We start from the raw sequence: 25,535 nt of genomic DNA on the forward strand, positions 1-25,535 counted from the left end.
TTTATCATCTTTAGTGTCCTTTTTTTTTGCTTCGAACTGTTGACTCGCCCGATGCCAAATGATACACAAAATGGTACAAAGCGGTGGACCGCGCTGTACGGTTATCCCGAATCAAAAAATGTGGTATAAATATACTGAATGAATGATTAAAAGCCTACCAATGATCGATGGGATGCTGGAGTGACACGCAGAGACACACACACGCATACACGCATACACATACACACAGACACTGATGCAGCGATCGTTAGTATTGGCAGGATCGTAAACTGGTGATTAATAGGGTCCACTACAATGCAAAGACACACGATACATATTAAGAAGTATGATATACTTTCGCCCGCGATGCTTTGGCAGTACTGTCCAGTAGAGGGCAAACAGGCGATGGCTATTATGTGGTTGGCTGCGGTTGCATTAGCAGAATACGCGATCGGACGATCTTCGCTCGCTTCAGACCAACCTGCTGGTCACAACTTGTACATGATATTGTTCCGTTCGCTCACCCGTCCAATCGTCGACGTTTCGATGGTTGGCGAGGAAGCTCCCGAGGAGGTGGTGGCGGTGGTGACAACGATCGATGTCGTACCTATCCCCGAACTACTACCGCCAGCGATCGTACCGATGGATGAGTTTGCTAGAATGTTTCCGTTGTGGTGCGCTGCACTGTTGTTGTGGTTGTTGTTGATATGGTCATGGTCGGCCAGTGTGCCCGTTTCGGCCAGCATCGACAGGGCGGACGTGTCGGACGATAGCGAGGCAGAGCGACTACCAGCACCGCCGGTACCTGGAAGCGCAACTGAAGCCAACCCTCCGCCATTCGATCGACGCTCGCCGCGCTGCGGATGATGATAGCTCTTGATGGTGTACTCGTACACATGGTTGTTGCTGAACCGGGTCGTTCCCTGTCGACGGGCAGTGCTACCACCACCACCACCTTGGCCCCACACACCTTCCGAAGTCGTCGTGTAGCGAACAGCCGTTCCAGCGAGCGGTTGCCTTGGCGATGGTCGGCCTTGCTGTGATCGCCGACTGGCCGTGGTGGCAGCTGCTGCCCGGAAGCATTTTACAGCCGAGCAGATCAAACCACACCAACGCCAGGAACCCTGCGACGATGTGGTTCCCCCTCCATCGCGCCGTCCTCCTCCTTCACCACCACCACCACCACCCAGCAAAGGGGGTAGTTGATGCACGGTATCGTTATTATTCCTGCGATCACCGGCTCCCTGCTGTCTTCGACGCTGGCGACGCTGTTCGTCCTCCTCGAGCAAATCGTCCGACAAACTCCCTTCGCTGCTCCCGCCACAACCACTGTCGAGCGAGGACGAGTTGAACGGTCCATGATAGTCGTCGTGCTCGTTGCTATCGATCGCTACCGCCGGTGTTATAATCAGCAGCTGGCTAAACTTTTTCCCCGTTGAAACGCGCACCGCCGTTGCTTTGGCCATCGTCGAGCGAGTTGTCGAACGGATGCGAGTGAAGTTTGATCCGACCATCGTGCCAGTGCCATCGTTTGTGCTGCCGCCACCTACTCCTCCTCCTCCACTGGTTCCAGCTCCACCACCACTACCACCGTTCCCCTTGCCACCAGTAATGAATCCTCCCAATGTGCCGTTGCTGTTCGGGCCGGTGCTGCTGCTGCTGCCACCACCACCACCGGTGCCACTCGTGCCACCGCCCACAACCGAAACGAGAATGTTGTTGTTTTGGCTGATGTTACTAGCGGCAGAGATCGTCCATCATCTTGCCGGCTCTTCGCCGTTCGCACCGTCGTCCGGTTTTGCAATCTGGTACGTTATCAAATACTCCGGATATGCCTGCCGGGAAGGGAAGTGCGGATTAGACGACACGCGAGTGGCAAAAGGGTCCTACTTTAAAACCTTCCCCTAGCTTACCTGTTCTCCGCGGTAAACGACATACTCGGGAAAATGCAAACCACCGGCCGAGGGTCGCCCGATCACGGAATGATGTCCCGGCGGTGCGTGGGCCATTTTCATCGCGCTAAACTGTAGGAACGATTTTCCAAGCGCCACACGGCACAACAGCAACTGCCTGCAAAGCCATAACCACAAACAAAAGCACGGTTAGTTGGAGACACGAACGTCAGCGGAGGAAAACCGAACGCTTACCGATGGCACTGATAGCAGGATTTGTCTTTGTGCGTGGGACACCCGATACCGCCACCGATACCGTACACGTACTGGTTCGATTTGGAGCTGTGCTCCGCGAAATAGATACCGGCCCCGAACATTCCGCCGATGTACGCGTGCCGCTCGTCGAAGCCCTTCTGCACGATCGCGTTGATGAACGGTGAGCCGTGGAACAGCATCCGCTCGCTCGCCTGGTGACCGTTCTCTTCCGATATTTCCTGCCGCCGGTGCACGTACCGCTCCCAAAGCTTCCGATTCTGCACCTTTTGTATCTGTCCGGATGTTTTATGTGCATTAGATTGCAAGCGGAGAAACAACGCGAACGGCCGTTCAACTTACCCGAACAATGTTGTAACGATTGAAATAGCCACCAGAATGGCCGTTGTCGCGGTGCTCCCGAATGGTGGCCTGCATTTCCTCCTCGACCGCAAGGAACTCCTTGTCGTCGGGAAGAAGATCCACCAGCAGTGTGCCCGGGTTCGGTGTAAGGCCAAGTCCTGCAAATGGATGGACGGATTCAACGTGCGTGTAAGCAATCAAGCGATGGAAGAGATTGCACCATGCTCATCTCATGTTACCTGTAGTGGCGCGCAGCGTCGCAATGCCTTTGAGTATCTTGTGCCGGAAGCCGTACGCCGAAACGCCGACCTGCTTCAGGTCTTCGTGCCCCATCTCGGCCAATATATCCATCGTGATCTGTTCGCGCTCGAACAGATCTATCAGATGCTCCAACTGCAGGCTGGTAAGGAACACCGAAACGGACGACTCAATCGACGGTACGGACGGCATCTTATCATCGTGGTCCACCACAATGCCGTCCACGTTCGCTTCAGCGCCCTGCGCCGGGCTGAGACAGCTACGAACCGGGAGCTGGAGGAAGCATAGCGGTTAAATTAGACCCTCTCTAGCGTGCTTTCACTTTCCACATTGCCGTCATTCCTACCTGTGGCACCGGGACGGACAGTGTCATGGAGGCGCCCGTCGGCAGCGTCACTGTTTCGGTGGTTGGCGAGCAGCTCGTTGCCAAGAGGGTGCCGTTGGCCGACAGGATGCCTGCCTGCGAGGTGCCAGCACCAGCCCCAGCAGCAGTGCCACCGGCCACCGTGCCCTGGGAGGCGACCATCGCGTCCTGCAGCAAACACTTGACATCCTCAGCCGTGGCGAGATCGAGGCTGGTCTGTCCCTCCTGGTTCTTCATGAACGGATCGGCTCCGTGGGCGAGCTGTTGTGTAGTGGTGAGAGCATGATGCGCATTTAGGTTATGGTTTCGCTCCCAATCATTGCAACTGTTGCGATCGTAATACTCACGAGTAGTGAACACAGCTGCGTGCGCCCCTTCTGGGCCGCTTCGTGCAGCGGCGTGTAGCCCCATTTGTCCGTCGCGTTTACCACCGTGTTGTGTTTGATGAGCAGTGCGGCAATGTCCAGATGCCCGTAGGAGGACGCGTTGTGCAGCGGTATCAGGCCGCCCTTGTCTTGCGCGTTCACATCGGCACCGTGTTCGAGGAGATACTCCGCCACCTCCAGGTTGTTGTATCCAGCTGGCGAATACAGGTGGCGAAAAAGGCAGCGTCAGCGTTAGGACTGCTTCTAGCCACCACGGGCACATCCATTTTCTGCTACTTACCAGCCAGATGCAGCGGTGTTGAGTTGCGCCCTTGTGCATCCCGACAATTGATGTTGTCGGCCGAGACGAGTCGCTGTACACGCGCCAAATTGCCCTTCTTGGCGGCATCGAGTAGAGCTGCATTGCCTCGCAGCAGATCGGCCACATCCTGATCACCCTCCCGGACGAGATCGAGCGGCGTAGCGCCGTCACGATTCTTCTTTGTCACGTCAGCTCCGTGCTACGAAGAAAGGCCGTTAGTATTTCAGCACGCGTTTAATTACACAAACACACACACACACCCTCAGCACCCTTTACGTACCTTGATCAGGAGCTTGACAATTTCGTACTTGCCCTTGGCGGCCGCTTCGTGCAGTGGCGTAAACTTCCACAGATCCGCCACGTTCACGTTGGCACCGTGCTTGACCAGCAGCTCCGTCACCTCGTAGTGGCCGTACGAGCACGCGTTGTGCAGCGGCACCAGCCCGCCCTTATCCGACGCGTGCACCTCCGCACCGTGCTCGAGCAGAAACTCAACCACCGGCACGCGATTGTACCCGGCCGCAAAGTGTAGCGGCGTCGAGTGGCGCCCGTCCAGATCGCGGCAATTGACCGTCATCGGCGAGGACAGCACGATGCGCCGCACCGTGTCGAGGTCGCCCGCCTTGGCCGCCTCCAGCAGCTGACACTCGAGATCGACCGTGTCGGACGGTGGATCCTGCAGTATCTTCAGCACGTTCTCCGTCGCGAGCTGGGCCGCGGTGTAGCCCTGCAGCGACACGATGCTGATGTCGATGCCGTACGACAGCAGCAGCCGGCAGGCCTGGATGTTGTCCTCCCGGGCGCACCGGTGCAGCGCCGTCTGGCCGAGCCCGTCGAGCGCATCCACCTTGGCACCGTGCCGCAGCAGCACGTCCATCAGCTCGTAGTGCGAGTTGTCCGCCGCGATGTGGAGCGGCGTCAGGAAGTCTTTGTTCTTCTCGTTCAGCAGCGCGCCCTTGCGTATCAGCACCTCCAGCACCTGTTTGCGCTTCGGGTAGACGGACTGGGCGACCGCGTGCACCGGCGTGTCGCCCGAGTACGGATGCACAAAGTTGACCGTTTCGGTCGTGAGGTTTTTCTTCAGCCGCTGTATGTCCGCCTGCCGGCATGCGTCCAGCACGCAGTGGCCCTTATACTCGTCTGCAAAAGGGGAAAGGAAGGACGTTAGTAGATATTACCCAAACCATCCACACACACACACACATCAACACTTACAGGCAATCTTCTCCTGCAGCTCCCGGGTCGGGGCGGAATCGATCGCCGACTTGTTATGGCAGTTTAGCAGCGTCGGATCGGCCCCCTCGCTCAGTAGCAGGCTGCACACCTCGACCCGGCTCTTGGAGGCGGCCTCGTGCAGCGGCGTAAACGCCCACAGGTCGTTCGCATTCACGTTGCCACCGTGCTTGATCAGCAGCTCGGTCACCTCGAAGTGGCCGTAGGAACAGGCGTTGTGTAGCGGCACCAGCCCGCCCTTGTCTTTCGCATGGACGTCCGCACCGTGCTGCAGCAGGATCTGCACCACCCGGATCCGGTTGTACCCGGCCGCCAGGTGCAGCGGCGTCGATTTGCGCCCATCGCTGGCGTGGCAGTTGACGTTCAGCGGTGTCAGCAGCTCCAGCAGGCGCTCCTCGGAACCGGAGCGTGCCGCCTCAAGCAGCTCGTCCTTGCGGTACTCCCCGGTCAGCACGGGGCGTGTGCACGGGTCGGCCAGATCGAGCGGTATCTTGTTCTCCGAGTTGCGAATGCTCGGATCGGCACCGTGCTGCAGCAGGGCGATGCAAACGTCGATCTTGCCCTTGCTGGCCGCCTCGTGCAGCGGCGTGTAGTTCCAGTTGTCGCGCGTGTTCGGATTGGCACCGGCTTCGAGCAGCAGACGCACGACATCCGCATGCCCGAACGAGCAGGCATTGTGGAGTGGGTGCAGTCCACCGTCATCCCGCGCCTGTATGGAAGCACCGTTTGCCAGCAAAAACTCGACCACGTCCCGTCGGCCGTAACCTGCGGAGTAGAGATTAGAAGATACCAGCATTTAGTAATGATGGATACGGAACCTTGGAAAGCTCGAAATGGGTTGAGGTAACGTGTGAGAAATGGTTGGAAATACAGTCGAATCGTCCAATTAGTCCCACACGGCCTAGGCAAGGTAGAAAATGAACCATTATGTTAAATGATCCGTTCTCCAATCTCGTCTCTAGGTCAGACCATGGCGGAAATCTTCATTGACCATCGGCATCATCTAATGTTAACAATATAGCTAGATCTCCTCATTTGTTCTTGAGCCTCTTGAGGCAAGCATTCCATCCAATTTTTGGTTTTGGAATTTACAACCATAATATTTCCCCCCCCCCCCCCCCCCCCTCTACAAACAACTGGTTCTATCGTTCCTTCTTGACCCAATTTTTTATGTTTCGCACCACGGAACCGGAAGCTTCACTTTTGCCATTATGCGGCACACGACTTCTGGCGGGCGCGCACGTTCGATTTCACGGTCCGTTTAGTTCACGTTCAGTTTCAACGCCGCTGCAGCAGCAGTAGTGGCGGCCCCGCTGTCTGCTGCAGTCGAATGATTTATTACGGTCAATTTCACCTGCTGTCGCTACCATGGACTCGCTTCTTTTGCTGAGAACGGTGAGCTCCGAAACCCATGCCTCCATGGAGTTACATTGGAGTTACAGAAGTTATTGCACAGAACGGAGCATAATATCGTGCCAGCAGGTCGCGGGGTACATGTGTGCCCCTAGAGAGACACCGAAAGACACAACCAACCAACGAACAAAAAAAAATTACCAGCGAATAAAGCCTCACGCCAAGAGACGCGCCTCACTGCGGATTGCCACAGCTAAACCGTCCCAAGGGAGGGGAGAATAAAGGTGGCAATCATACGGCTACTATGATTTTGACGTAGCGCCAGCCAACCAACCAGTCAGCCAGCGAGCGAGCACAGTAGGCAAGCTTTCGTAAGACACACCACCACGGTGGCTCGGAACAGCACACACGTCCGTTTCAAGGCGTGCGAGGTTATACGAATCTGTCTTGTAGTCTGTTTTTTTTCGGTTCGCAATAACTGACTCTTTTTGTAACATTTTATAACCGTCCAAAGAGAGCTTCTTGCCGAAGGGTTCGTGGGTACGGTTGGTTCGTAATGGATTTACGCAGAGGGGAGTAGGGAGTTCATCGAGCGAAAATGTTATGCGAGGCTGAGCAGCAGAGCCAAGCTGGTGGCCGACGACCGTTTCCGTTGGCTCTTGCGTCAAGCGACCCCACCAGCCACCGCCGGATTCGTGATTCATCTTGGTGGATATCGCGAGGAGATGCGTCATCCGGCTGTGTTCCGGTGAATGCAATATTTTGTTAAAACAGCAAATACTAAACAGCGCGTTATCTAAACGCCTCATCGGACCTCGGTCTCGAATCTATGTGCCACTCAAAATAACCTCCAACCTATAGGGACACCCCCATGGGAGGCATGCGGATAATTGGAAGGTGTACCGTAAATAGCAATCGCTTTCTTCCTCAAATATGGATAGCGGTATGAAATATCTTCCCGAAGGTCACACACACCCAAAAGAGACAGCCGTAACGCGTTTAGAGCCTGCTCACGTGCTGCTCTCATATGTGTGAGTTGCTGAACGGTCCATCCAGGGACCAGTGCAAGGTCAGGCAAGGCTAAAGCTCATTTGGCAATGTTCCAATGAGATGCGATATGGTTGCTGGGTGTGTGTGTATGTTTCTATGCAATGGTAAAACCTTTCCAGTGCACGCAGAGCAGCGCAGAGGAAACCTTCGACGAGGACACACAGAACACGCTTAGTAAACATGCAGATGTGACTCCAACAAGAGCAGGCGCATCCCCATAGCAACTACATACGTGATGCATTCTGAAGACGAGTCATTTAGAAATGGCAGCAAGAGGTCCTGATCAACAAAATGGAGTTCCGTTTTATGCGCGACACCTTCCGACGGGGAGCAAACAAACCATGGTGTTGATACAGTTGCATGCAATTTTAAACCCCCAGCCGAGGGCTGGAGAGACAGAGAGAACCGCGCGCACCAGTTCTCCCTTTCTTCCACCCTTTTTGTCTTCGGCTTGGGGGTGGCAAATCTGGCCGACCACACGGTGGTGTGCGGCATCTTCCTCTTACTCTTCTTCTTCGCCATAGTGCTAAAGCCGTGGCCCTCCTCCTCCTCCTCCTCCTCCTCGCACGTACGCCGCGTGCCGGGAGCCTTACGTTGCGCGAAACCAGGTCACGGCGCGCCATCGCGCAAAGCCGTTTGACGTCTTTTGCGTAAAAAAACACACCTAGCTCTGGGTGGCTGGCTGGCTGGCTGGCTGGCTGCTGGTGTAACAACAATTTGTTATGGGGCGGGAGTGATTTTGTAAATCGCCCGGTATCTCGGACGCTCCGCGACCGACGCTCCTGCAGCACAGCGCGTTGGCTCTTCTAACCACAGACGGTTACATTCAGCTGCCTTACTTTGTTGCGCTTGTGTTTTGCAGATTCAGCCGATAGCCGATGCAAGCTTCTTGTGCTTTTGTTTTTCTACGCACGAGAAGCACGCGCAATCAACGACACGCTTGTTGCCGCTTTTCCGCAATGGCCGCATCGGCCGTTGATGACGATATGGGAATAGGGGATGGCGATGGTTTATACAACATTGGCATCGATAGCAGAAGAATGCGGTCCGTGTAAGATCCAAAAATATGAAAAATTCGCTACAAAAATGAACTTTTTAACAGCTTCTCGCTAACGAACGAAAAACCTTAAACTTTATTCCTTGTTCCAAAATTATCTTTCAAGTTCATCGATGAATTGTGTAACTTCTATCCATTGTACTCTACACACACGGTAGTAAAACGGTGGTCTTGTTTGTCTGGCAATTTCCCAGACCCCCCCCCCCCCACTCCCAATTCCCTAGTTCAGTGGTCAACCTTCGCTTTGCTTCACGGCGATATGACTAGATAGTGAAAGGAGACGTGAACAACCCAACGAACGAAGAAGAAGAAGAAAACAAACGACAGCACAAGTAGGGCGAAAAGAAAACAATCTGCTAGTATCAATAGTAAAAGCACAAATCCACCCACACCCACACCCACTGTGTCTTTTGTCTATGGAGAAAGGGTTAGTTTTTTTCCACAGTTTTTTACCCTCCCACTCACTACATCCACCAGAATCTTCACCATAAAGCAACATTGTGTGCGGAAGCATAAGAAGCATATGCCAACAACACACACACACAAACGGCCTGCGAAAAGCAGGCGAAGATTAACAAACAAACCCACACACACATAAAAAAGCAACGCATCGGTTGGCAGGGAAACACAAACCAGCGGCCGCCCTGTTGGACAATCGGATGCGGCTCGAGCAGCTGTTGTGTTGTCTTCTCTTTCTGGCATACGCAGGGGATCGTTTTTCCTTTCTCCAATTCAACGCCTTCTCTAATCAAAAGCCATGGTGTGTATGGGGCTTAATACCCTACGCAGGGAGGAGAAGGTTTGGGAAAATTGATTAACCCCATCGGCACTGACCCCGGGACTTGACACACACACACACACACACACCGGGACTCGCCCGTTAGGCTTCTACAGGTACGATTGAGAGAGATTACGCTCAAAAGAGGGAAAATTTCAAAGCGCAAACAACAAAAAAACGCTCAACTTAAAATACAAAGCTTTGGATAGGCGGAAAATGATCCGACGAGCCAGCCCCGACCAATTCTTTCAAACCTTGCACACACATCGGATGATTGGCCCCATTTTCCCCCCACTCTTGCGCACAGCATTGGAAGGGGGAATGGGCCCAAAAAGGAGAGGTTGAAGGTTTGCGCAGCTGTTGTGGGGTCGTTGTGTTTGGAAGCAATCTGGCCACACGAAATGAGCTTCCCTCGCTGGGGACCTGGGAGCGATGCAGAGGAGAACGGTGCCGGTCGCCTTAAAGTTGATTTGCGCAAAGCGTGTTCTTTTCGTGCGCTTTCACGTCGCTCGGATCGATCGATCGGGAAGATGATCCGTACAAGACCCGACGGAGGCACATCAGTACGGGCGTTTTACGCGCTTCCCCAACTCCGACAGCTGTGTGTTTAGCGGAAAGGTTTAGCCACACACCGAGTCCGAAATACGGGATCGTGCGGGACCATATGCCGCTGCAGACGATCGCGCCGCCGATGGCACACTGGCCTTCTCCGTGTTGGGCAAGGAAACGTGCTGTGAGCGATGCATTCTTGCGATGGGGATTTACAAAATGGAGCATGAAGGCAATGTGAAATGGGAAATAAAATTGGATCGGAAAAATACATTTAATTTTGTGAGAGTATCGATCGTTTTCCACCTTCTTTTTCTTCTCTGCTCAGCTCGAATCGGAAAGGAAAGCGTCCAAAACTGCGAGCGAGTTTCCATTTTTTTTCCCCGATCAAGCACAACATTATCTGCCAATCGATTGAAAGGGTGAGGCCGCTGCCGCCGCTACCGTTCTTTTTGTAGCAAAACTTAACTAGATTTTGCACTGAGAAAAAAGTCAAAACGGGCCAATCGGAACCGTATCGTATCGGTTGGTATTTTCTTGTGACGAATATTGTTAAAAAAAAAACCAACCAACCAAGCAATTAAATTAGAGACGTACAATCGGCGGGTGTTAATTACTAATTCAAACGGAAACGTGCAAACACTCGAAGAAAAAGCGTATCTTCGCTCGAATGGCAAATGGCGAACGAGAGGCAGGGGACGGCGACGACGGACGAGACGACTTTCGTTCGCAATTCACTTTCAGGTGAAATTTTTACCACACTCAACCGAGACGACGACCGTTGTTTCGCGAGCGGATACACCGCAGGACAAACAAACCAAAATGGGACACAACTTTTCTGATTGATTTGTCACAGGTTTGCCGAAGGTACGAGACGAATACGGGACGAATGAGGCTACTGCAGCCACGGACTCCTTATCTCGGTATCTCACTTGTGGTGCCATTTTAGCCAAGGCACTGCTGCTATTAAATGCAAGCGAATGTAAAGATCGTGTGATTACTTATCACAATGAAAACTGGGCGTAGAACCAAAAAAAAAAGGGTCTGGGGAGTTGGTTTACATGATAAATGCAGCAAATGGGGTCTGTTTTTTTTAGATTGCTTTAAATAGCGTTTGATTGCGCAGATGGACAACACTTTGGTAAACAGTTGAAAATTTGCCCATACATAATAGCGTTTGTTGCCTTACGAAACGTGCGAGGCTCGCGGGCAATCCTGGTCACGGCACCGCAGTCGTAATAATTTATCATTTTGCAGTCGACAGCATTTGTCGGTGTAAAGCACGTTAAACCGTCATTTGTAATGTGTTTTCTTACCTTTCCCCGTCATAACGACTATCTGGCCTAAAACAAAACCAAACATATCTAGCAACCATCGATCCGCTCGCGTACGATAATTCACAAATTAGTCCGTACGGGTGCAATCAGCATTCGCCATCAATAATGCTGTTGGAGGAGATGATGATGAAGATGATGATGTACATCATGTTGTAGCATGTGTAAACTCTTCATTAAACATTGTCGGATGCTTGAAAGTATGCACACCACTGTCCACCCCGCACCACTCTGTATACGCACACCAGCCCCATCGCGCAAGCGGCGGTGCTTTATGGCATACCGGTTGCGCATGCATGGAGTGATTGCGCAGATCGCATGCGTACCCCCATCGCAGCCATCGCAAAGCTGCCGTGTCTTGCCCGCAAACGCACCACATGAAGCTGAAGCTGCTGCGTAGGTGAGTCACGATCCAGAGTCTCGTCCTCGTAGCGTGTAGGGGAAAGCGGGGCAAAATGGGCATGTGGGGCAAAATGGGCACCCTCTATTTAAGCATTATTTGACTACAAAAATACTTTCCAATGCTCAAAATGTATTCATTAGAGTGTTCTATGAACACCATGTAAGTATCATAACCCTTACATAATAAATAACCAAGAAAAATGCAAAATAAGGTTAAGTAGCATATTGATATAATTTTTGCCACTTCAAAAATAAGCTTAAACCATTGTCACAGGGATGTGTTGATGTTTTACATGATATGTTTTTAAAGATATGATATTTCTTTACAATTTGTCTGAAGAAATCAAGGCGATTTAATGCGTATTTTTACTAATATAACAAAAAATACAAAAATGCTTCGCGTGGGGCAAAATGGGCAGTTACGCTTGGGGCAAAATGGGCAGATGCTTTTGACATACGGCGCTTGATGAGGCTATGGTGTTGTATTTGTCGCCTCAATAATGATAACAGACACAGCTTCAAAAGATTCAGTTTTGTAGATTTAAACGTGTAAAAACTGTTTTAATTTTGATAACATATTTTTGGAAGAATTTGAAGGGCTTTCCTGACCAGCAAAACAAAAGATAGAACGAAAATACATTTCACGAAACGTGCGCATAAGCATAGACCATTACCTAAGCGCAGTTGTTGTGGCCCATTTTGCCCCAGTGTTTTGACGTTTCACAGTTTGTTTACATATGCCCATTTTGCCCCGGGGTTATGCCCATTTTACCCCGCGTGTCAAAAAAGCTTCTCGTAAAACATCAACTTTTATTTTACATTATTTTCATCTATTTAAGTTGTTTTCGTTCTATGTGGCAATTTTAATCCATAGATAAATGGTGGAGGCATACAATAATGAAAGAAAAATTGAGTTTTGTGGCATATTCAAAGGGATATTCAGTAAACTGCTTAACATGCCCATTTTGCCCCGCTTTCCCCTACATGTGAGGTGTGTACATGTGTACGCACCCAAGGCGGCAGACAAAGGCCTGGGCCCGCTCGTGTTTCCATTTGAAAGAGCCAAAGCACGAAAATGATGCGTCCAGTGCTGTTTTGCAAGGGCAGCTAGAGATTGGCATGACTCATCCGCTACGGTTTTAATGCCAGCAGTACGGTGCAGCTTTTCGTAATTTCCACCAAAATTGGTTGCTAAAAGGAATATTTTCAAAAAAATGCTACCAGAAGTCTGTTTCATTTTGTGCGATTTTCCCATACAGGTTGTACAGAAGTGTATATTGTCACTATGTAAGGGACAGTGCTCTAGCCTTCACTGTCTATGAAGGAAACCAGTGCAAACGACTCAGCTAGCCATATATTTGCAAGGTTATTTTTGGAAACATCCAAGCAAGCCACCGCAGGGAAAATGTTTCACTATTGGTGACGACCTGACTAGTGATGTTCTGTATGGAGCGAACCCATGACTCCGATCCGACTCCGGCAAAATGGAACCAATAGATCCGCCCGGAGTCATCCGGAGTCATCCGGAGTCGTCCGGAGTCGTCCAGAGTCGTCCGGAGTCGTCCGGAGTCGTTCGGAGTCGTCCGGAGTCGCCCGGTGTCAGAGACGTCCGGAGTCGTCTAGTGTTGCCTGAAGTCGTTCGGAGTCGGAGTCGTCCGGAGTCGTTCGGAGTCGTCTGGAGTCGCCCGGATGTATTTGTGATCAGACATTTCCTTTCGTTGTGTTTTTTTGTCTTTCACTTTGCGCGTGCACTTCCTATACAAGCCGACCTCAGCCGACTCCAAATGACTCCGGATGACTTCGTCTGCAGCCGATTTTGGATGACTCCAGACGACTCCGGACGATTCCGGACGACTCCGAACGACTCCGGACGAGTCCAACTCCGGGTGATTCCGAACGACTCCGGGCGACTCTAGACGATTCTGACTCCGGGTGACTCCCACTCCGGGCGACTCCGGACGACTCCGAACGACTCCGGACGACTTCGGGCTTTTACTACAAGAAGAGCTCAGCTTTGTTGTAGCCTTATTACTATAATTTTAATAAAACACATCTTATCCCCACTACACCTCCAGACAACCTTCGCTTTACCCTCCGTTATGCTGATTAATTCGTGACAGCGATCCCCTTTGGTAGCTTCAAATGCTCCACGCCAATCCACGCTTTAGGCAGTTCGACACCAAGCCGACCGAGCTCATATGACTGTCTGCTGCTGCTTCAATGCCAACCTTCAACAAAGAAACAACAGCAACTGCAACCTTACCGGGTACGCGCGTCTGACTTTCTCCGATAGTTCTTAGGCATTGCCGTCACGTACCTCATTTGCAACTTCAAACGCAAAGACCAACAAAAAAACCCCCAGCAACCCCCGCCAAACACGAAAGCCGCCGAAGCTCATTTTCTCTGATTGTTGTTGTTGAAGACTTTCGCAATTACATATACCACACAAGAATTGTGTGTGAGAATGATTTGCGATGTCACGTGCTGCTGTTGTTCATGAAGGCGAAAAGGAAACGAACCATTGTTTTTTGTTGTTGTTGTTGTAGAGTAACATGATCGCAGTTTAAACACAATTAAATGATACTGTTCTGGTGTGTAGCTGATGTACATCCAGCGGCAAGTAGTAAGTATTCTTATTAGTTTCATGCCAACACAAAGATTGGCAAAGCATCTTACCGGGGCACTTCCGTTCCGTTCAACCGAAAGGTCATATACCTCGTTAAGCTTATTATCGTGTATCTTCCTTTCCGCACACACACACACTGCAGTGTGGCGCATTAGAACGTCTTACATACGCGAGCCTGAAAGAAGACTTTATGTGGTTTGGTTTGGGAAACTAAGCTACACGGGAACCAAACATTCCGCCCAACACCAGCTCACAGAGTAAGTGCGAATTAAATCTCGTTAAAGCTAAACCATCGCCCAGGCACACGGGCAAACGTGTTTGCCAAATAATGAAGACCTCCATTTTCATCGTTCAAAATTTCCCAAACGCTGGGCTGGCGTCTTCCTACAGCAGCGAGGCCGAATCTATGCAGCATCATCAGCGTCCAATCTCGCTTTAATTATGCATGTTTCCATCTTTTCATCCCGACCCGACCGGCCCGGGAATGTGAAGGAAGGCAAAGAAACTGCTCCCTCATCTATCGCATTCATCATCATCATCAACTTCATCCTCCCTTGGAATGACCCTTTGCACTTTGCAAGCTGAAACACTACGACCTTGGAGTGGCAATCCTTAAACGCAAAGAACTGCTAAGCATGGGGAGTGATGGAGCATCTTGCTAAAAGGGAGAACTGTAACCCCAGTCTTCGCAGCAAGTCGGCATCGAGCAAAAGCTAATCTACCATAGTGACTGATAATGCCCTTTGGTGACAGTCATGGACACCATGCTCTTCCCATTACCTAGCATCTGCTATCAGCGATTACGTGCATCTTCAGTAATGATGCCCTTGCATTGGGTTCTCTCTCTCTCTACTCTCTACAAACACACACACACATGGCGGATCTTCGTGCACAGGAAAAGCGGTGTACGTGAGATCCGGATGTGCCGGAAGTAAAAGCGCAATGGTGCAACGCTTTCGCTTTCACTCACGCTCACACGACATTCCGTATTGTGTGTTTGCTGGTGCTTTTTAGTGGGCTCGGTGGTCGGTCATCTGGCATGACATTTCGGCTCTTCTTCTTGCTGTCCGGGTTACAACACAACTCGGGAACGAAAAGAATGTATTTTTGCAATCAGCAACCCACTTTTCGGGATGAAGTGGCATTCCCCCCTCCTCCCTCCCGTGCTCCTTGTCTTGTCGTATTCTTTACACTGGAAATATAGTAAAGTTTGGTTTTAGTACCGGATGTTGCGAATGCATACACAGACACACACACACACTCTCTCCGTATAGGGTTTTTTTCTTCTTTATGTGGGTTGTTCATCATTTCCCACCTGTTACCGTACCTGTTTCATCCCCCCCTCCCCCCATAATACGCAGACCGACTACTTACCGGCAGCAAAGTGCAACGGGGTCGACTTCCTTCCGGCCGTATCGCGCGCATTCACCGTTTGCGGCGTGATCAGCTTCTTCACCTTCGCCAGATCGCCCGTCTTGCACGCCTCGAACAGCTCGCGCAGCGGATCGTTGGCCATGGCGGCCGCCTCTAGGTTGACCGATAGCATCGAGCGGCTACGGTTCGCCGACATTTCCCTCAGCCCGATCTCGGACGCATCCAGCTTCGGTCGGGGCTCTTCCGGTGCCTGCGCTTACTACGATGCTTCTCCTCTATCTCGCCTTTGCAAGCAGTGTGTGCCACACAGGGTTTAGAGCACACACACACACACACACACCACGGCTTACGTTGATTGCTGTGGTTAGTAGAGGGAAAGGAGGGAGGAAAGGGCGGATCGGACGTTTTACGGGAGCACACTAACACGCACACACACACACACTCGCACTTTAAACGCACACACTAACAACACTACACTAATCCGGTACGCTGTGCACGTGGGCAGCGTGCTTTTTTTAGCAAATCTGCGATCAAATCGAGAAAATAAAGGTTTAAAAATTTGCAATAAAATAAACAATCAAAGCCATCGAAGATTTGATTCTTTTAAAATAATTGAAGGGAATGGGGTTACCGGTTACCAACGGTTACCGTTACGAAGCTTTGCTGCTCTCTAATTAACTTCTTAAAAATTGAATCAAACGAACGCATCGGCACGGGAAAGTACATTCTCGCCCTCACCAAAGCAATTGATTATTCCGCTTCATTGGTGTGCCCTTACAAAAAAAGCATACACACACACACACAGATCGGCCACTAAATATTCTATCCACGAGCGCATATGGACAGGAAATGGCAGCTGCAGCTTCCTATCGACTTTTCAGCTTTTTGTTGTTGCTTTCCTTCCCCAACCACAAAGCGTTATTATGCAGCAGTGCTCGCATAAAACGGGCGTACGTACAACACCAATGGCTTCTCTGCATGGAGCATGCGAAAAGGGTTTGTTTTTTTTTTTGTTTTTGGTGTGTGTTCGAACTTTTGTTGGCGCTTGTGGTTTACACTGTGACACCAACACAGAGCGAGCAATATGTTTGAAAATCACAACTAACCCTTTCTCTGCTTCCCTTGTAAGAATTGTTGGGCGTGAATGATTATGTATCGATTAGTTTGTCCTCAGAATGAATGATGTCAGCTTCGATTGGTTGCAGACCCATTTTCTCGTCTCGGGATTGTTTCCATGTCATCCCATACAAATGCACCACACTGCACTGCACTAAAACACTACGTAAACCTTTCTTTCCCCCCACCCTCTTCAGCCATCTGCGTCCGTCGTTTGATTGCCGAGGCTACATTTCTGCGCGTCTGTCGTAGTTGGCCAACTAGACCCACCAGGCGAGAGAGCGACACTGCAAATGACAGCAGCAGTGTGTGTGTTTGTGTATGTGTGTATGTTTTTTTTTTTGTTTAGTTTGTTTGTCTCCCTTCTTTCCTGTGCGCGGGGGGGATGGCTGGGGAGGGGGGAAAGTTGCCCGTTTTATTTCTAGTGTGGCCCACTTCCCACCCGACACTACGCAACTACCACGCAGAAACGTCGGCACGGCAGCCTGCGCCGCGTGATTCTGGATGCAGCAGTCCCCCCCCCCCCCCCTTACACACGCCACAACAGCACGGTGTGGTGCATTCGCAACTGCATTGAGTGCGGCCAACGCACCAACACCAACGGCACCGCACGCAAGAAGAAATTGTGTGTCCTGTGGGGCGAAGATGATTCTGGGCGTGTTGCTGGACGTGCTATGGTGGTGTGGTGTGGGTTACGGGGAAGGGCAAAGTTGGGCGAATGGGCTGTGAGAAAACCGAAGTCGATAGGGGTTAAGCGCCTATAACCCACTGCAAATGGTGGAATTATTGGTAAGTGTTTGCAGAAAAGCTAAGAAAACTAGGCCACACGATGGACGAAGAAAACAAGTTCGTACAGGTAAAGGGGTTGCAAGCTGCTGGTTCCCCTGCCGTACGCCAGAGGCCGAAATTTGACACACGGAGCAGCAGCAACTTCAGCATTGGGATTTGCAACAACAAAAAAACATTTCGAAAAAGGGTGAATCCACCAGGGTGGCAATGTTATCGGATACACACAATAGCTCTCTTTCTCTATCTCTCTCACAGACACACACACGCATGCACAATACAGGCAATTAAAAACACACCGCGCTGGTCACATCATCCAAACTGCACGGCACACTACGGTCGACAAGGACAAGTACGTGCCCGTGGTGGAGCTTTCGAAGGGCGGCCTGAGAACTTTCCCTTCAACGTTTCAAGAACGTTCACTTGATTTCGAGCGAGAAGCGCACCACATTGACTACTACGGTCCGACGACGAGGCGGGCCGAGGTGTGGAGAATTGCAATTTGCCTCCTCCATATTCCTACAGCCCCAGGGGGCGAGACATGGGTTTGTTCCAAGAGCTTTGTTGGCTATTCCAACGCCAGTAGAGCCAATGGAACACAGCGACAACAGTGGCAACCGTTTTCGCAGACGGGCTTTTGCTGTGATTCGGAAAAAGGTTAGCTTTGTTTTTTTTCACTCCACGCACAAGCACACCCCCTTTTGGGAAAGGGTGCTGGGGATGAATTTTTTCAGGCTGATTTTATGCACAATAGCGACCACGACACTTCGCACCACTTTGTCTCTGTTGTATCTCGCACACACACACGAATGGTTTGATTATTAAACATTTCCCCTTGCGGAAGGGATTCCACTTACACACAACCGTACCGTTTTTCTTCTGCTCTCGTCAGGAACGACAGGAGCTTGCCGTCTCGCGGACTGTATCGGCCAACGCCAGGAAAATCTTTGTAACGCGGAGCGAAAACAAACACGTCCGTCGTTTTTTTTCTCCCATTTCTTTTACTTCCATTCGTGGCTTGTTGACAGCTGACAGCACACGGTGACGGATACGATGAAAGCGCTCCCTAGCGGATGGTAGGGCAAGCTGTATTTATCTGTTCTGTAGGTACCGTGGTAAAAATACCCAAGCAACAAATTTGCCAAAAAAAGGATTAGCGTAGCACTAAATGAGCGACGGCTCGTCTGTTATTACTTAAAATTAAAAGTACAAAATTACTGTATTGAGTTGACCAAAGCGTGTTAGGCCGAAAATACACGGACAGTAATACACAATTTATGCTTCGAAGTCAATTTGATGGACACATCGGGTCCCACAAGACCAGAACGGAGTTAAATTCCCATTTTGTTTGTCCTCTGGAGCAAAGCATAAATTGCGAAAGGTCCAGTTCGGTTGCATGATACACTATAGAGTCTATGAAGTTTATCTGAACTAGCATGACCAGGGAGGTTCTCATACCAAGAAGAAGAGGAAGCAAGCACTCTGGGTGAGAGTAAAAACATTTTCTTACATCAACAAATAACCTCCACCCAAGTGCCACAAATCCACTAAACGACCACTAAACGGCTTCTAAACGACTCAAGTTCTCTACCTAAACGGAATATAGAAAGACTTCGTTTAGCAGACGGCAAACGAATCATGCATTCTAAAAATAGTGAAAAAGATGGTGGCGCTCTCTGTTGGTGGGATACCCCAACCAGTTGAGCTTCATCGCTTGGAGGAGAGCTTTCTCATTTCTTCTGTACTGTTGTATGGTTTCGCATTGAAGTTATGCATCGCTAGAACTAGAACGGCGATACGATTGTTTAAATACTAAACTCCAACCGAAACCACCAGCACTGAAAAGCAAGTGAGATTAGAGTAATGGTCGTTGGTGTTGATACCCACGTATCTGACCACACGACCATTCATATAGATTTTTGCTCAGAAAGTTAGAAGGCTATATAGGTCATGATAAGATGAAACTTGTCGAAACACATTGCAAGAAAAGGATAGCAATATAATGATGAGTTGTAATACGCCATCTATTGATCAAACCAATGAAGCTGTGGAGCTTTCATTTTTTTACTATGGATATTCAATTTTCCAGTCGTTTAAGCTTAATCTGTGGCGCTTGGGCATTCACGTTGCTAATAGTGGGCATTTTTATTCGTACATAAAATATTTACAAACATTTTACACAATGACAAGAACTCACTACCCCAAATCCTTCCTATTGCTAACTGACCTCTGACATTACACTTAAGCTCTACCAAGCTCGCCGTACATCGTAGGAACTACTCTCCAACTGCGTACAGTTATCGTGAATTTTCACAAACTCTCCCTGTATAATCCTGGTTTCCTATCCACGGACAGTGGACAAACTCTCGCACCGCCCGCTCTAATCGTCCCCATCGCTGATGCTCCGTGCGTCCATCGAGTCGGTGCATATCGTCAGCTCGGGGGAATCCATGGCATTCATTATACGGCCCCCGCTCATGCCGTTTTGCTGCTGCTGCTGTTGCTGCTGTTGAATGTGATGTGGTTGCACTTCGCCGGCAGGAATGGGGACTCCGTTCGCTATCTGTCGCTGTCGGATCAGCGCTAGCCGTTGCTGCGTTATTTCCAGATGATGCTTGCGCCATTTGATTCGCCGGTTCTGGAACCACACTTTAACCTGCGCGGAGACAAGGGCACATTACATTGCATTTCCTATTCCAGTTACAGCTTTCTTCAGCATGCTTACCTGTGCTTCCGTTAGCTGAAGCGTGTGAGCTAAGTACAGGCGTTCCGGTCCGACCATATACTGCTGTCGCTCGAATTCTGCCTCGAGACGCTCCAACTGCTCGGGAGTAAAGATGGTGCGCACTCGTTTACTTTTTAGCGATGCAGCCGACGAGGACATGGCAGATTTCTTGCTCAGGTCTGTTGGGGGGGGGGGGGGGGGAATAGAAAGCAAACATTAACATGGGCGGCTCTGTGGCATTGAGCCCTGTACTTTGAGGCATACCTTTAAACTTTTCCCTATTATGATTCTGTCCGTGATGATGTGGTCCCAGTGCCATATGATGTCCGGCCGCAAGCTGCTGCTGATGTGCTACTGCATGCTGTGGCAAATGTTGATGTTGTTGCGATGGTTGTTGTTGCATTTGTTGTTGGGACTGTTGTTGTTGCTGCTGCTGCTGCTGCTGTCCCTGGTGATGGTGGAAAGGGTTTCCAGCAAAGTGTGGACTGACCTGATGATGCAGAGCATGATGAGGATGATGATGCTGATGATGATGCTGATGAGGATGATGATGATGCGGATGGTGTTGGTGTGGATGATGCAGGTGCTGTTGCTGATGTGCACTCGCCGACCCACTCCCACCGGAGGGATGAAAAGCGGAAAAGCTCCCACCAACAGCACCATGTAGCCCGGGTAGCTGATGCAGGTTCTGGAGCGCACTCAGTGAGCCACCCGCCGGCTGCTGCTGTTGCTGCTGCTGTGGGCCATATCCCAGGGATCCACCGCACGTATCCACACTGTCCACACTGTCGGCACGGTCCCGTTTTTCCATACCGACGGCAGCGGCCGCCATGACGAGTGGCAAACGTCCCATCGCTGCGGCGGCTACCGCTGCCGCTGCAACCCGCTGTTGCTGCTGGAAGCCCGCCCCGGTGGAAAGATTCATCGCTCCCTCGCTGTACTCGCTGGCAACGGCTGCGGCAGCCGCGGCCGCCTCATCCTGCTGCTTCCGCAGCCCCAGGATGGCCGCTATCGTAAACGATTTTCCCACGAAACCGTCCGTGTCGAGCACGGCCGTGGTCGTATCGTTGCACGGGCTCGCACCCGCACCTAGTCGACGGTCACTTTGATCGTCTTGCTGGGAGCCGTTGTGTGGTTTTTTACTATCGATTTCGATTTCTTCATCATCGTTATCTTCCTGTTCGCTAGCAGAAGATGTCTTTTTTAACGACTCTTTCCCATTTGCACTGTCCATCTCGTTACGCACGGTTTCCCCACAACGAGAGGATCTCCCCGGCCTTTCTGCGGAATCCGGATCATCCACATCGATATCGATATTGTTCTCCGATTCACTACCGTCCGCTTGGCACGGCTCGACCGCCGAATCAAACGCTTCGTTCTTCAGCTCCCGGCCACCCAGTGCGCCAGCAAAGCTCTTATCATTACTACTATCATCCTGCTCCTCGTCTTCCTCATCCGTTCGAGATCCCTGGGACGATCGAGCGTAATGGCCGAGAGAGCTGTGGGACCGTTCTACTGGTCGAAGGTTCGCCGAAGGACCTGCGTGATACGCTGGCTGATGCGATGCCGATGGACTAACGGCTGCATGTAACTGTTGCTGCTGCTGCTGATGGCCAACCGCTCCCGCCAAAGTTTGAAGCTGCTGGTGGCCATGGTGAGCATGGCTGTGGCCCAAACCATCGGTTGCCAGCGCCAGAGCGGCGGCGGCTGCCGCTGTGGCGTGTGACGTGTGCAGGTTGAGGAAGTGGGTTAGTGGGTTCGCATGATGGTACTTCGTCGGTTGATGGTGTATCATGGTGAATACCTGTGGACGAAAAGAATCCATTGTTAGTTAGGGGATGTAAGTGACGTGACATGTGGTCAGAAGTGTTGGACGTATCCATCGATCCTTCAGCTGGATCCTTAATGAAGGAGCAACTGTGTTTTTTTTATCAATTCCACAAAGTGGTTTATCTTCTGGTAATTAGTTGTCCCCTGATTTGAGCTAAAAAGTTTCATTAAACAGCTTTCCTTTTTTGCTCATTAAAAGTGAAGCCACATTGGTAACCACATGGTCACTACGTCAGGTATAATACCGACCTGAGAGGATGGGAGGGAAAAGTTTCTACAAAGCTTTACCTTCACCTCACTGCATAGCAATGGACAACCGAAGTGAAACTTTTCAGAGCTTATGAACAATCTAGTATCCAGTGAGTTTGTCATTTTATCATGGAGAGGAATTTATGAACACTTTCGTGACTGTCACAATCACCTAACTATTCACTTGCCGTTAATTGTAGTTTCTTTCCCATCAATCTAGCTTACCTTCTTTCAAGATAATTATTTTCAGCCGAAATTGAGGAAAAAAATTAAAAATAGAGATTAAGTCTACAAAAGATACTTAAAGTCCGACAGCGTTCCTAGAGTGATGAGGTTTAGTTCGTTTCTCACAACAGATCTGTTATGAAATCTAGCTCCATGGTAACATCCTCCATATTAACAGCTTTAGACTGTTGCACATGAAGCCCCCCAATACCGATATGTTGCTTACCCACCGACCGCACCAGAAAACATTGGCCACAGCAAAAGGTTAATGTATTTGCATAAATGCCCCTATGCCAGCGCAGGCCGGGCATCATATCAAATGTCCTGCTTTATGAGGTCACTTTTCCATCAAACAACAACCCGAACCAGCTCTATTGTCCGTTACGGTATCAAACTTCCGCCCTCGTGTTCGGACACACGGGACACAACACAATTGAGGTTATGGCTAGTGATTCTACACTCCGACACACACACACACACACTTCCCCGTGTCTACGATTGCAACACCACATGTGAAATAAAGAATACACAATACCGGGCCATACCTTCACTAAGCTCACTAAGTAAGAGCGGTCTCTCCATTGTTCATCGAGCGAGCCAGTTTATAGGGGACAGAGTTAGTAAACTGAGATCCACGTTTTAGTTCCTTTCTGTGGCATCCATATTCTTTTCTATTTCTTTTTCTCTTTTTTGGACCAACCCGTCAATCCCCATTGCCATTACATTTGCATGCCGGTTGAAGCCTTAGAAGCCACCCGGCGGCAACAAGCACAGCCGGTGCAGAAAGCGCATTAAAACATCTCGCCACAATCAATTGTGTTGATTGCTGTGGAAAATTGACACTTACGTTTGGGCAAGTCGGTCTGTGGCACATGTATCGGTGACACACACGCATTCGGGCGAGGACATTTGATAGTGGTGCAATTTAGTGGCATAAATGCATAGATTGCAGCGCCAAATGGGGTTGAAACTTTCGAAGACAAACGACAAAGCAATCTAATAAAAGAAAAACGGCTATCTATTCAAAGGCCGACGGCGAGGGGATGAGAAAGAAACCCCCAACGTATCGCATTTGCATGAGCAACAGCTAATAGGGGAAAATATGATATTGCTTTGTTTCAATTGTGTTGCTCCTATTGAAGTCAGGTTTCATGCTGTTATGATTGATTTCATATTTAAGGGCTTTTGTTTTGTTGCAGTTTATGCGGCTTCGGTTGCCGATATCCTTTCTCCTTACTTTTATGGATTTATTAAATAAGAAAATGTGCTATTAATTAATGCTTTTTTTCTACTCGCATTGTCGCAAATTATTCCTGCTTCTGATGATGAGGATGATAAGATAAAAAAACGCAAGGTTTGGTGATTTTAAAGCAAGTTTTGTTTTTTAAATTTTTTAAGAAGATACAAATAAAACTAAACGTGTTTGGAATTTAAAATGTTTCATATTTATAGCTTAGAAGGGAATTTTTTACTAAATTTGAATGTTTTACATGATTAATCATTAATTATTAACCAAAACTAGCTTTAAATGGCCGGTCTCGTAGTACAGCCGACAACTTGTACGACTTAACAATATGCCCGTCATGGGTTCAAGCCCCAAATAGACTAGACCGTGCCGCCTAACGTAGGACTGACTATCCTGCTATCCTGCTATCCAAAAGTCACTGAAAGCCAAGTCCGCTAGTGGTACAGGCAGGTATTGATCGACGACGGTTGTTGTGCCAAAAAAATAAGAGGAAGTTTTAAATGCCAAAAAAAAGCATCAAATTCCCTAAAAATATTTTTAAAGAAGTGGAAAAGCTATACACGTAGAATCAATAATTACCTTTTTCATATATTCAGCTAACAAACAACAGAATTGTTCCTCTTTTCTCGCTTCTCCCTTTCAAGTGTTTGTGTTTTTTGGTCACACACTGTGCCAATATTTGGCCCACTTAATTAGCTACAAATTAATTGCTTTTTATCAGCAAACGAACCGAACTCAGCACACACATGATCACACTGCCACCTGAATGTGAAAGCTTTTTCATAGCCTTTCGTGGAATGCTTTTGCCGTCGTGTGCAATGCAACGCGCAATGCCGCAAATTTAATGATGGCAATAGATCTTAATGAGTCGAATCAGCTTGTACCACCACTTGAACAATTAAGCAGGCAATCACAATAACTTCATTTGGGTGGGCATTTTAACTGCACGTTAAGCTCTCAACCACACACAAAGCTGATTTTTACTGGCACTTTTATCATATTTAATACAAATGTAATTTAATTGTTTTTACTTCACTACCCGTTCCGTATCGTGTGATGCACGTGTGAGTTTAGCTTCGTATCCGTAGCAACTGCCACGGACGCTACGAAACGGTTACGGTTCCTTTGATTCGCCACCACGAGTGTTGGCACCAAACTAAACAGCATTGAAGTGTGAGCCCTTTTTACTGGGCGGTCCAACAAACGGCTGTAGTTGTACGCTGTACGCCGTACGCTGGGTGTAACATAATCCGGGTGCAATGTCTCCACCTATGGCCGTTGATGAGTGGTATTGATGAGATGTATTGCCCTCCGGTAGGGGTGCATCGGTGCTTTACCGTCGGCTATTAGAAGCTAACGGGATGCAAACTGTTGGTGTAGCATCGTCATTATCGTTCAACCACAAAATCAACCTGTGCTTAACGTAATTTCAGCATAGCGAAAGCGAACTACTTCTGCAAATCGCAGCAACTTCTCGATGTCCGACGGGTTTCTTTAGACAAGCACTTTAACACTTCTGAGTGTTCCGTTTGTATTCAACACTAATGTAATTAACACACATCACATCAAAGAAATTACTTTTCGTTTTGGCACATATTAACGCACAGCTCATTAAGCTAGCTTTTAGGGTGACCGAATCCCGGATTAGGCGTTTAACAGTAGCAACCATTTAAATGCTCCAGTAACCGTAAACTCTAAGGCAAGCGATACCGTGCGTACGAGCGTCAACAACTGACTGACTGGCTGGCTGGACCAGACAGGACAACGCGTCCACAGGACCTGCACCGTAACGAGCCCGAACACCCTA

General features: G+C 49.6%; 2 protein-coding genes across 2 annotated transcripts; both read right to left on the reverse strand.

Moving 5' to 3' along the window:
* Nucleotides 1-467: 467 nt before the first annotated feature.
* On the reverse strand, nucleotides 468-1,737 carry LOC120951715 (uncharacterized PE-PGRS family protein PE_PGRS46-like). Its single transcript, XM_040370573.2, has 2 exons — nucleotides 1,718-1,737; nucleotides 468-1,662 (listed from the first exon to the last, which is right to left on the reverse strand). The coding sequence occupies exons 1-2, from the start codon at nucleotides 1,735-1,737 to the stop codon at nucleotides 468-470; spliced, it is 1,215 nt and encodes a 404-aa protein (XP_040226507.2).
* LOC120948844 (poly [ADP-ribose] polymerase tankyrase) lies at nucleotides 1,701-25,222 on the reverse strand. Its single transcript, XM_049606027.1, is given in 15 exon segments — nucleotides 1,701-1,814; nucleotides 1,893-2,049; nucleotides 2,127-2,419; nucleotides 2,487-2,644; nucleotides 2,726-3,017; nucleotides 3,091-3,369; nucleotides 3,456-3,688; nucleotides 3,775-3,994; nucleotides 4,076-4,935; nucleotides 5,011-5,793; nucleotides 15,552-15,835; nucleotides 19,814-20,109; nucleotides 20,179-20,357; nucleotides 20,443-21,982; nucleotides 24,308-25,222. Coding segments are annotated over 15 exon segments (5,661 nt in total). The 5' UTR covers nucleotides 24,317-25,222; the 3' UTR covers nucleotides 1,701-1,736.
* Nucleotides 25,223-25,535: the final 313 nt, after the last annotated feature.

Source organism: Anopheles coluzzii, chromosome 2, assembly GCF_943734685.1.
Source record: "Anopheles coluzzii chromosome 2, AcolN3, whole genome shotgun sequence".
Taxonomy (NCBI): domain Eukaryota; kingdom Metazoa; phylum Arthropoda; class Insecta; order Diptera; family Culicidae; genus Anopheles; species Anopheles coluzzii.